We start from the raw sequence: 13,064 nt of genomic DNA, 5'->3' as shown, positions 1-13,064 counted from the left end.
TTTACAGTAGAGATCCCTAGGTGCAAGAAAGCCTTTTACTCTAATAGTTTCTTCCCCAGAACTGCGGGTCTTTGGAACTCCCTTCCGGGATTCTGCTTTCCCAACTGCACTGATATGGAGAAGTTCAAGTGTAATGTTAACAAACATCTTTCTACTCATCTCCCTTCATAATGACCCTGCTAATTAAGTCCTTAATAGTAGCCCCCTGCTTCAAAGTGGCACTGTGCCTTGTTTGGGGTGAAAATTGAATAAAAAAAAAAAATAAATAAATAAAAAAAAGTTCGCTGCAACTTATAATAAACGTTCAATCAAACTTTCAGTCAAAATTAGGTTAAGAGAAAACTAAGTGTAAATGTGGTATTGCGGTGACTTATAGCATCTAATCTATAACTCTGCATTAGACGGATATTATAATACTTTCATCGCTGCAAATTATCATAGCTAAGGTCAATACAACATTTCAACCAGATTGACCCAGTAGTTTCATATAAATGAGAGATATTTTTTTTATTACAATTTAAGTCATTTTTATGGTTTCAAATAAATAAATTGTTACATAATAATTTAATATATTAATCTGTTAGATCAAAAAATATTTTTAATTGCTATATTATAATTTTATATATTTGTAATTGTTATATTACAATTTTATATAATGTTTAATTGCTATATTAAAATTTAATATATTTTTAATTGCTATATGAAAATTTAATATATTTTTAATTGCTATATTAAAATTTAATATACACCAGTTCTTGCCAGGTCACCGAAGTTAAGCAATGATGAGCCTGGCAAGTACCAGATGGGTGATTATTTAGGAATACTAGGTGCTGTATGTCCTCTCCGCATATCTCGGCATTGTTTCCAGTCGTCTTTAATTTATATATAATTGCCACCTTCATTAAAATAGTGCCGACACAGAAGAAGTGTAGTTAAAGATTGCACAACCTTTATCACAAACATTTCACATGTAAGTACCTTCAGTTAGTTTCCATAGTCTTTCAATACTGAACTGAGACTTAATATTACAATTTAATACATTTTTAATTGTTACATAACAATTTGGTAAATTTTTAATTGCTACATAACAATTTGGCACATTTTTAATTGCTACATAAACATTTAATACATTTTTAATTGCTACATAAACATTTAATACATTTTTAATTGCTACATAAACATTTAATACATTTTTAATTGCTACATAAACATTTAATACATTTTTAATTGCTACATAACAATTTAATACATTTTTAATTGCTGCATAACAATTTAATACATTTTTAATTGCTGCATAACAATTTAATACATTTTTAATTGCTATATTATACTTTAATGGTTTTAATCAAATTGTAATATATAGCAATTCAATATATTTTTAATTGCTATATTTCAATTTTTTGCATTTATAAGAGCTTTATTACAATCTTATAGATATGTAATTGCTATATTGCAATTAAATGCATTTAAATAACTGTATTACAATTTAATATTTGTTTAATTGATATATTACAATTAAATGCATTTTTAATTGCTGTGTAATAATTTATTTTTAATTGCTGTTTTTCAATTGAATACTTTTTTAATTGCTATATTACAAATTAATAATTTTTTAATTTGTATATAACAATTAAAAGCTCTTAATTGTCCCATTAAAATTTAGTGCATTTTTCATTATTATACTAAAATTTAATGCATTGTTTAATGCTGTATTAACATTTAATACATTTTTCATCATTGTGTTACAATTTAAGGTATTTTTAATTGCCTATATTACAATTTAGTACATTTTTAATTGTGTTACAATTTAATGTATTTTTAATTGCTTAAATTACAATTTAGTACATTTTTAATTGTGTTACAATTTAATGTATTTTTAATTGCCTATATTACAATTTAGTACATTTTTAATTGTGTTACAATTTAATGTATTTTTAATTGCCTATATTACAATTTAGTACATTTTTAATTGTGTTACAATTTAATGTATTTTTAATTACCTATATTACAATTTAGTACATTTTTAATTGTGTTACAATTTAAAGTAAAACTTACTTAGATGAGTTCATATAAAATAAAAACGAGTATACGAAAAAGAGGAAAATATCTCTCAAGAAAAAAAATTTACAATAATAAATGAATCTAAAAAATACACAAATAATAATATATACATATTTGTTTTATTACTTAATTAAAACCTGAAAAATAAAATTCATGAAAATGAATGTGCAAGAAACATGAGTTCATGCTGTGTCCTTCTATACTCCAGGTCATTTCATGGCGCAGCTGAGAAGCAGTACTGTTGGTCTATTGATAAAGGTTTGCTTTTGATTTTTTTCACAAAATTTCGAAGAAAATTGAAATCAATTATATTTGAAAATAGATAGAATAATATTCTGATCTTTATCTGAAGATGTATTGAAAAATGAATATATATATATATATATATATATATATATATATATATATACATATATATATAGTGCAAAACTTTGTTGAAATTCAAAGACTTACATTTTTTCTTTTTTGTAACTTTTGTTTATTTCATCTTGGATCTCTTCATTACAGCCGTTTCGTTAATGGGATGGCAATTTTATGATTTTATGTTTTCATAAAAGTCTCCAATTCTCATCAATTCGTCAGATGTTAATTCCATTCGAAGTTACCAACAAAAAGTTCATTTTTTATATGATAAACCTGGCGTTTTCGTTTGGGGAAAAGAAATTCCATCTCCACGTTGTTACAAGTCGGCCATCTTGTATACCAGGCAAACCAAAATTTCTCTTACAAACCTTAATTTTGTATCAAACGAAAACGGTATACATTGAAATTACCAAAAATAAACATTTATAAAATATATATAATATATATATATATATATATATATATATATATATATATATAATTTTATTTTGTGTGTATTGATATTCATATTAAAAACCCTTTTTTCTATTTATTTAGTTATTTATTTGTTTCCCCACTGAGCAAATTAAGCACAAGGCCGTTTTTTCGTGTGGAGAGTGAGAGAACGGGGACCAGTTCCCCCCCGAGAGGGAACTGGATAGTGGCAATTGGTATGAAGGGTTTCCCCTACATTGACCAAAACTGATTGCTCAAAAGCAATGGTCTTATACGTGGGGTTGCAGTATCTGCCGGAACAGATACTACACTTTGATAACAGTATCTGCCGGCACAGATACTACACTTTGATAACAAAAAAAAAGATCTTGGCCCAAAGGCCAAGAAATAAAAAAAAAAGGTTTGCCTTTTTCTGTTTATGGTATTTATTTGCTTCGCAAATGAGCAAATTAGGCACAAGGCCGTTTTTTAATGTGGAGAAGGGGAGGGGAAAGGGGGACCACCTTTTTGTTTTATTTTACTTCAGTTGAAGTTCTCAGAAATTTAGGGGGCCCATGACCTCTATATGAGATACGTAGATATTCGAATGTTCCATTAAACTTCCTTATCTCTCAAAACTGAGTTAGAAAAGAAATTAAGAACATAATTTTCCCCTCTCTCCAATTAACCATTTTCATATGTTGTAGTATATCTTTCGCTTTGGTCTCTTGGTCTGGATTCCAGGACAAGAATTCATCTAGTCTGGTGGAGTATGCAGCTTTTAGCAATTACTTGTAGTAGCATCACTTGGAGAAGGTGCACCATTCCTCGTAAAAGCTGATGTACGCTAGCCATAAAAAGGAGATCTTGTTTCGGCTGCAATTTCGGCTGCAAATACAAAATGTGATTTTGAATATTTGGTTGGGTTTACTTCGAGGGAAAAGTATCCTCATGCCAGGTTGTCCTGACGTGCCCCTGTACAGAGAAACCTTAGACACTCGAGGATAGTTCACCCCCTTATCCTGTTTGTTTTAATTTTCTTATCATTTTGTTTTTCCTGGGGATGGGGCATTCTATCGGATGCCAAACATTCTCCCATTAGTTTAGTTACTCCAACCGAGAGATCTTTTTAAGATTCCCTTTAAGTGCGATTGTTTGTATTTCTTTTGCACTTGGTTCACCGGGTATATTCGCCCAATAGTTTTTGAAATTCTTTTCCATTAGCCCGGTTGCTCCTATAAAGACTAGCATGATTGATACCTTCTTAAGATTCCAGTTTCTTTTCATGTCGTACATGAGTCGTTGGTATTTTGTTATTTTCTCCCTCTCTGCTCTGTTAAGGCCAGCATCATTAGGGACGCTTACTTCAACTAGGGTTGCCACTTTCTCCTTCTTGTCCCATATCACTGTGTCGGAGAAACCTTAGACACTCGAGGATAGTTCACCCCCTTATCCTGTTTTTTTAATTTTCTTATCGTTTTGTTTTTCCAGGGGATGGGACATTCTACCGGATGCCAAACATTCTTCCATTAGTTTAGTTACTCCAACCGAGAGATCTTTTTTTAAGATTCTGTCTCTTTAAGTGCTATTGTTTGTATTTCTTTTTCACTTGGTTCACAGGGTATATTCGCCAGATAGTTTTTGAAATTCTTTTTCATTAGCCGGGTTGCTCCTATAATGACTAGCATGATTGATATCTTCTTAAGATTCCAGTTTTTTTTTGTTTTTTTCATGTCGTACATAAGTTCTTGGTATTTTGTTATTTTCTCCTTCTCTGCTCTGTTAAGGCCAGCATCATTAGGGACGCTTACTTCAACTAGGGTTGCCACTTTCTCCCTCTTGTCCCATATCACATTGTCAGGCTTAATAGCCCCATTTTCTAGGTATGTAGCTGTAGGAATTTCGTGGTCAGGTATGGGTCATTCTATGTATTTTCAAATATTGCTGAAGTAATTTTTCTTCAAAAATTTCTGAAAATTCAAACATTTGTACAATAGGCCTGCAGTCACGATGCTCAGGTTCACCATATAGTGGCCTGTATTATAGAATGACACGTTTCATGCTAAAGAAAGAAAAATGATTAAAACTTAAAAATGAGTGAAGAGGGTAAATGAACGATTAATTTTTATTTTTTTTTAGATTCCAATTTTTTTTTTTTTTTTTAATTGAACACAAATAACGAGACAAGATCACGTGACTTTCCATGCATGACAAGAAAGCGTTTAACGAAAAGCAGTAAATGAAGACAAAAAAAAATGCAAGTTTTTTAATGGACAAAATCTACACAAAATTTGAACTCCATCTTTTTTTTTTTTGCGATGTTATTTTGTTTGGTGTCATCGAAGGCTGTTTAAGTAGATGACGTCATCATTTTATAAAGACATCCATTGTGCACGGAATTTTATTCGCTACACCCACACACATATATATACATTATTACAGAATCAATTTTAAACCAAGAACAAATTCTATTCGATATATGTGATTATTAAATACCTACAGACACTAGTGTTTCATTCTTTCGGGAATCGTCAGTGCAGGGTGTCATGATTAACACCAGTCGATAGATTCGAACCCGGCAACAGAAGCCATGTCTGGCTTCATTAGCAAGGACCAAATCCATTCGGCGACCGTTAACCGCGAGAAATACTGTTGAAATTTAAACATTTATTTTTTTTAAATGTTTTTAACGCCTGTCAGAGTGATCTAATCATTATATGATGATTTGCACATAAGATCTAAATTGGCCGACTTTTATTTCAACTGAAAGTACTCAACGATAATAAACGAGTTGCTTAAAGGACTGACATAATTATTATAATAATTATTAAATACCTACAGACACTAGTGTTTCATCTTTTCGGGAATCATCAGTGCAGAGTGTGTGTGTATATATACATTCGGTTGGTATTAAATTATCTATATATGAATACTGGTATTTATATTAGATTAAAGTTTACCATTGCTTATATCAGGTAAACACATCTTTTTTTGAGTTTATCATTTATATATATATATATATATATATATATATATATATATATATATATTTACACACACACGCACACATGTGAACTTTTCTCCAATTTTCATTAAGGAGATGACTTTCGTAAACACAACATCCCCTGATGAAGTATCTAATTATTTATAACTAGTTGACTGAAACATATTCATGAATGTGTAGCGATACCTAAATGTTTATGCAAAAATAAATTTAAAAAATACACATATATATATATATATATATATATATATATATACACACACACACACACACACAATCTGACCTTCACTTTTTTTGAGATGTAATAAAGAATTTTCTTCTGGAGTCTTCAAAGTTTAAGTTTTTTGCTACGTCATCCATTTGTGCACAAAGTTTTAACAACATTATATATATATATATATATATATACTACCCAAACCTCTTTGGGTAGAGCACTGTTCCCACCCACCACTGCTTAAATTGGCAGCTCGAGTACTGTAAAAGCGGTGGGCGAGTGTTTATTTAATGCACATTTACTGAGGTCATTTGCAAGCACCGATCTCATGGGCCAGAGGCTACAGCTGCTGACTATCAATGCAATGGTTGTAGGTTTAATCCCCAGCTAGCCGCCCTGATGAGTTGTTGATTGGTTGCTTTTGTTTTACGGCATATCAACCCTTTTCAGGTTATTTAATGCCAAATCCAAAGATTTTGAAGAAAAGTTTTTTAATAGAATATATTTGTTGTTTTCAAGTCGATTTCTATTTAACCCATAGTTGGGACCCTAACAGGTACTACTACTCCGGGTGAGAGTGGACCTGGGAGCAATGGTAATTAAAGGGTGGCTCCACACTCCCCAAAGCCTACAAGCTGGGGCCTTACCATTGAATATAGTTTAAGGTCATATCCAGGATCCTGATGAGTAGTGATACAACAAAACAGTACTGTATGCGTATATATATATATGCAGATGACTATATATATATATATATATTTGAGCACTATAAAAGTGGTGGCGGGTGTCTATTTAAATAGATATTCCGACAAGTTATTTTTGGGCATCAATTCCATGGTCGAGTGGGAAAACTGCCGACTGTCAGCACAACGGTTCTGGGTTCAATCGTTGGCTTGGGAGAGATGCTAGTCTAGCGGCACTGATGAGTTGTGATACAATGAAACAGGACCGTATGTCGATGACTACAAATATATTTTAAGCCCCCCTCTTTGGGTAGAGCACTGTCGTAAATAATCTCACTCACTACTTAATTGGCTGAAAATACGAAGCTCGTTGTTTGTTTGTTTACGAACAGGCAATTTGAGCACTATAAAAGTGGTAGCGGGTGTCTATTTAAATAGACATTCCAACGATTTATTTACACGCGTCGATTCCATAGTCGAGTGGAAGAACTGCCGACTGTCAACACGACGGTTCTAGGTTCAATCCTTGGCTTGGGAGAGATGCTAGTCTAGCGGCACTGATGAGTTGTGATACAACGAAATAGGACTGTATGTCGATGACTACAAATATATATATATATATATATATATATATATATTGTGGGAGAGTAATTTCTGTAGAAAGTCTTTAGTAGGAGAACACAGTGCACTGCGTTCATGCCATCTTGTGCAAATGTGAAAAATTCTTCCTCCTCCTCCTCCTTCCTCTATACACCAATACCCCCCCCTCATTCTCAAGTTTTCTGGATATGGAAGATTTAATCCTCAGTACAGGTAATACTGAGAATGTGATGCCTCCGTTTAGTCTCAAGAGACAATGGACATCCCTGTAAGGATATCTGCGTGTTTAATTGTGTAGTTGCACAATTTCCACCCACACCTCTCCTGAATCGACACTGCTTGGATCCAGTGGCAAGAAGAGGGCCCCAAGACTGACTGGAAACAATGCCGAGATAAGCGGAGAGCACATACAGTAACTGGAATTCCCAAATGGTCACCCATTTTAGTACTGACTAGGCTCAATGTTGCTTAACTTTGATGATTTGACGGGAAACGGCGTGTCAACGTGATTATGACATATGTGATATTAAAAATGCAATGTGGATTACTTAGGACTTTTACTTTGTCATGGCTGGCAGAACAAATGCAAGTTATTCCCATGAATTAGTTTCGTACAGATTCCAAATTGGACAGAGTTCAAACCTTGATGAGAGATTCAGTTCATTTGAAAACAAATGTTAAAAAACACAAATAAACAAGACAAGGATAAAATAAAGGAAGCACCAAGTTTTAAGCGCCATCTTGGCGGGTAAGCAGGCTCTGGAAAAGAAATTCAAACTAACCTGTGGTCAATCTCTGACCACTGGACACAGATTTGCCTGTGGTCAGATTCCATCGACGAAGTATGCGCTGTCGGACTGGAAACAAAAGAATCAACGATGCCAAACAAGGTTAAAACACAAAAAGAAAAAAGAAAAAACGGTCACAGCAAAATCAAAGAATTGCAGGCTTACCAATTCCAAACTTTTTTTTTTTTTTTTTTTTTAGTGAAAATTTTTTGGACCAATTGTAAATTCAGCACCCCCAGTTTTATCGGACCCTAAAAGGAATGAGTTTAGCATGTAGCAACCAACACGCTCGCCGGAAGTGAATATACTGTCTCATCTTAGTATACAGGAGGGGGAACATCGGGTATAGTTTAGGCGAAAATTGGGAAGCATTTGAAGCAATACACACCCATAAACTCCCGGGCAATGCCGGGCATCCAGGCTAGTCTATTACATAAAGGAGAGGTCGGTGGTTTAGATTATTTTCAGTATAAGTAATAGAGAGGTGGAAGAGGATATTGGAGAGAGGAGAGAGGAGGAGGAGGAGACCTAAGTTTCAATATAGAGATGTTACACGCTATTTAACTTACTTCTATTTAGGGTTTTTTGTTTTTGTTTTTTATGACTCCGGGCATTGCCAGGTCCTCCTTTCTAATCTAGAATATAAAAAACAGTTGTCCATGTATATGTTCGTATATCCGTCTAAAACTTTAAAAAAAAAAAATAAATAAAAAAAAAAAAAATAAAAAAAAAAATGACAGAACAAATACCTGTGATGTTCGGATTTTCTTGATCTGCATTGCCCTAGAGCAGGGTTTTCCAATCTTTTTCAGTAAACGCCCCCCCCCAGAACACTCAGATGCCTACTACCGCCCTCCTCCCTCCATGCATCCTTACATAATAATGCTAGTAGTGGTGGTAGTACATAATTAAAGTGAAAATAAAATAAGAATTCATAAAATTTATTCAACAAAATCCTACACTGCCAATCAAATGGGAAGAGTAACAACTATAAATCAAGTGGGTCAATTAATATATCAAACCATTGCACGCATGTGGAACTCTCTCCCGCTTGCCTGTTTCCCACCTAACTACAACTTGGATGTCTTCAAGTCCAACATAAACAAATTCCTGATGAACCGCACCCTTAAATTAGACACTTTATCAAATCTCCAATACTAATGATTACTATGATACTATCCCATTGATTACTGTACACGCAATGACCCTTATCCCCGAGTGGCTTCCGGGCCTTGATAAGTGGTGACTACCATGTAAAAAAAAAAAAACAATCAGTAAAAATCAAAATAATAATCACAGGAGTTATTGATCAATTGTTGTTTATGATCAGAAACAAGTTGAGAGACACCTAGTAATGTTACCCTCTCCTTAAAGGATCTCAGGGACCCCCATATGATAAATCTGGTCACTGCCCACCTGAAGTCTCGTAACACCTCCCTGGTGGGCAGTACGGACCCGATTGGGAAACTCTGATTTAGAGTATGCAGTGTTTTGTCAGTTTTAATATTCCTGGGCTATGCTGTTTCGGATCAGCTAGTATCTCTATCTCCACAATAATATAAATGCAACTTTGTCTGTGTGTGCGTGTGAGTTCGTTCCTTATAGACTCCAAAACGGCTAAACAGATTTTCTTTAAAATTTGCAGAACTTTGGGGTATAAGTCTGGGAGTGATCTTAGTTAAGTTTTGTCTCAGAATACCCTCGATAATTACCGATAATCGAAACCGTTATTTTAATTCATCTATCATCGGTAAAGCCATTTTTTCCATGTCATCGCTTAGCAACAACGATAGAACAACGAGCTGTGAAAATTCTCAAGTGGGTAAGTTGATAGTGTGTTTTTTTTTTTTTTTTTTTTTTGCATGACGTGGTCTGTAGGTTAAAACCCCACACATAAACTTCTTTATGATTTGTTTTCGTTAACTGAAAAGAAGTTTATATAAAATAATTTTATAAAAGAAACGGCAGGTTCTCTAGATTTCAATATAGAATAACATATATCTTGGACTAAGTTACTGAATGGAGGCATGTGAAGTTTCCTCCTGGGCGATTACACGGATTTCGATGACAATAAAAATATAAGAGTGTGAAATATTCGTTGATCATCATTCAATCCTGGGCAACGTCGGGTCTCCCTGCTAGTACTATATAATAATAATTTTTGTACAATGGTCATGGATAGTGTATGAGTTATGTTATGCAAGTGTATGAAGAAAGGGTATCATGTGTAGTTTCAGATAATTTAAAGAAACATGATAGGTTTTAAAGGATGGTGCGACTTGACAGTTTAAATATTCCTGGGTAACACAGGGTCTGGACTATAAGCAGCAAAATCCCACCCCTTCACTGTTGAGGTCTCTACATACCAGAAAGCTTTCTACTCTAATAGCTTCTTCCCTCGGACTGTTAGACTTTGGAATTCCTTCCCTGTTTCTTGTTTCCCTTACTCTACTAACCTGCTGAAGTTTAACTGTAATATGACATCTTGCTGCTCAACTCCCCACAATCGCCTGTTAGACACGATCCCAAATAGTAGGCCCTTATGTTCCAAGTAGCAATATGTCTTGCTTGGGGGGAATAAAAAAGAGTAAAAAAAACTTCGCTCTGCTTAATTTCAAAATACAGTGCCTTGCTAAACGTGTCCCTTTCATAGGCTGGAAGAAATAGGGGTAGGGTCTGTTGAATGTACAATCAGTCCAAAAGTTCAAAGTAAATCTAACTAAACAAACAAATTAAAAATTAAACAAGAAAAGAATAAAGAGATGAAAGAAATAAAAGTTATTAAATTATTTTGAAGTCATAAGTTCGGTGCTTTTAGCAGCACCATGCCAAAATAGTTATTGCTGAAAAGGGAGAGGTATTTACCCTTATTACCAAGAGGGGAGAGATGTTTATCCTTATTACCGAGAGGGGAGAGGTGTTTATCCTTATTACCGAGAGGGGAGAGGTGTTTATCCTTATTACCGAGAGGGGAGAGGTGTTTATCCTTATTACCGAGAGGGGAGAGGTGTTTATCCTTATTACCGAGAGGGGAGAGGTGTTTATCCTTATTACCGAGACGGAAAAAATATTTACCCTTATTACGAAGAGAGAAGAGGTATTTACACATATTATCAAAAAGGGAGAGGTATTTACTCATTACTGAGAAGGGAGAGGTAATTTACCTTTATTGCTGAGAAAGAAGAGATAACTTGCAGTAATTTAAATGTAATGTGAACAAACATCTCGCTGCTTAACTCCTTACTTAGAGTATTACTAATTGCACAGTAGTTTGTTAAAAATTATCATGGTTGTGGCTTTTACCCTGGGTCAGTTGGGCTTTTTCCAACGTGTTCATCATGTCCCAAATACTGGCTGACCAGGCACAGCGATTCAAGAGTCAAGTGTCGGCCATTCGCGGTTTCAACGACGGACCTCATAGTGATGGGGGAGAGCAGAATCAGTTCAGTATCCTTCTCCACTGTCCGGAGCCAGGTCTTGAGTCGACCACCGCAACATTTCTTCCAGCCTGGTGACGGTGCTTGATCGATGACTTTACAGATGAAGTCACCAGGGTGTCGATAAAGAACATGGCCGAACCTACAGAGACACCTAGCAAAGAGAGGAAGTGGATCCTACAGCAAACACAAATTGTACTGTTGGGGACAAACTGTTGGCAGCGAACACAGAGGATGTGGCAAAGGCAGTTATGGTTGAATACCTCGAGTTTGCATAGGTCACTGGCCCCAACAGGCCAAGCCTCCCAGGAGAAAATGGTATAGACAAGACCCTGGTAGTTTTCAACGAACAAGGCAAACCTATCACAAAATAATACTTCGGCTTCACAAATAATGCAGAGATAAGCAGAGAGCACATACAGCATCTGGAATTCCCAAATGATCACCCATTTTAATACTGACTAGCCTCAACATTGCTTAACTTTCACGAAAAACACTCGTCTAGCTGAAACCACTATCAATAATTTCCCCCACTCTTTATCTGTGCCTAAACCTAAACGTAGATTCCATGAACAAATCTTTCTTAGAAATGCACAGTTGTGGAACTCGGTTCCATTTTCCTGCTTTTCAAAATACTACAATATAGTCATCTTCAAGTCCAATGTAAACAAGTTCTTGATGAGCCGTTCCTCTTAAGTAATCCAATTTCCACTACTATCGATTACTACAATATTTTCCCATTGACTACCGTACACTGGTTTTGGCACAGATAAAGAGTGGGAAAAATTTTTGACAATGTTTTGTTCGTTGAAAACTACAAACTTCTTTCTTAAAAGTGCACGCCTGTGGAACTCTGTTTCATTTGCATGTTTCCCACCTGACTACAACCTGGATGTCTCCAAGTTCAACATAAACAAATTCCTGATGAATCGCCCCCCCCCCTTAAATAAGACACTTTATCAAATCTCAACACTAACGTATTATACACACAATAACCCGAGTGGCTTCCGGGCCTAGATAAGTGGTGACCACCTTGTCAAAAAAACAAAAACAAAAACAAACTTTGGCGATTAACGGGAACCAGTGTGTTAACGTGATTATTCTGTATACATGAACTACTAAACTTTGGAATTCTCTCCCTGTTTCCTGTTTCCATGATTGTACTAACTCGCATAAATTTAAGTGCGGAGTGAATAGACATCTCGCTGCACAACTCCCTACTTTTGATGAGAAAAAAAATTACCAGGCAGATTGTAGAGAATGAATCCTCGACTGGTACGAAGAGAAATAATTTGGTTACTTGATTCTGCTCGTGTGTAGAGGTCTTGTGGCTTAGTATGTAATTATCTCAAGAACTGGTTTTGTAATTATCCCATCTTTTTAATGTTTAAATAAGTTAATTAAGATTAAGTTTTAACTAGTATGGCGTCGAGGACTCGATTACAAAGTCTAAAACTTGTAATAATTGACTCGATCTCCTCAAACAATATCTTTCTTTTA

General features: G+C 34.7%; 1 protein-coding gene across 6 annotated transcripts in view; it reads right to left on the bottom strand.

The window, feature by feature from the left end:
* The window catches only part of LOC145267032 (uncharacterized), a 432,374-nt gene that overhangs the window by 91,285 nt on the left and 328,025 nt on the right, over positions 1–13,064 (bottom strand). For 4 of the 6 annotated variants that reach the window (XM_080122972.1, XM_080122969.1, XM_080122971.1 and 1 more), the window contains exon 3: positions 8,122–8,196. The exons of the other annotated variants lie outside the window; for them this stretch is intronic. In XM_080122972.1, the coding sequence (XP_079979098.1) occupies positions 8,122–8,196 (75 nt within the window). The remainder of the gene's footprint in view (positions 1–8,121; positions 8,197–13,064) is intronic. 6 annotated transcript variants of the gene reach the window in all.

The sequence above is a fragment of the Euprymna scolopes genome, chromosome 42 (genome assembly GCF_053919585.1).
Source record: "Euprymna scolopes isolate OS-2025 chromosome 42, ASM5391958v1, whole genome shotgun sequence".
In the NCBI taxonomy this organism is placed as follows: domain Eukaryota; kingdom Metazoa; phylum Mollusca; class Cephalopoda; order Sepiida; family Sepiolidae; genus Euprymna; species Euprymna scolopes.
This window is presented reverse-complemented; position numbering and strand designations above follow the sequence as displayed.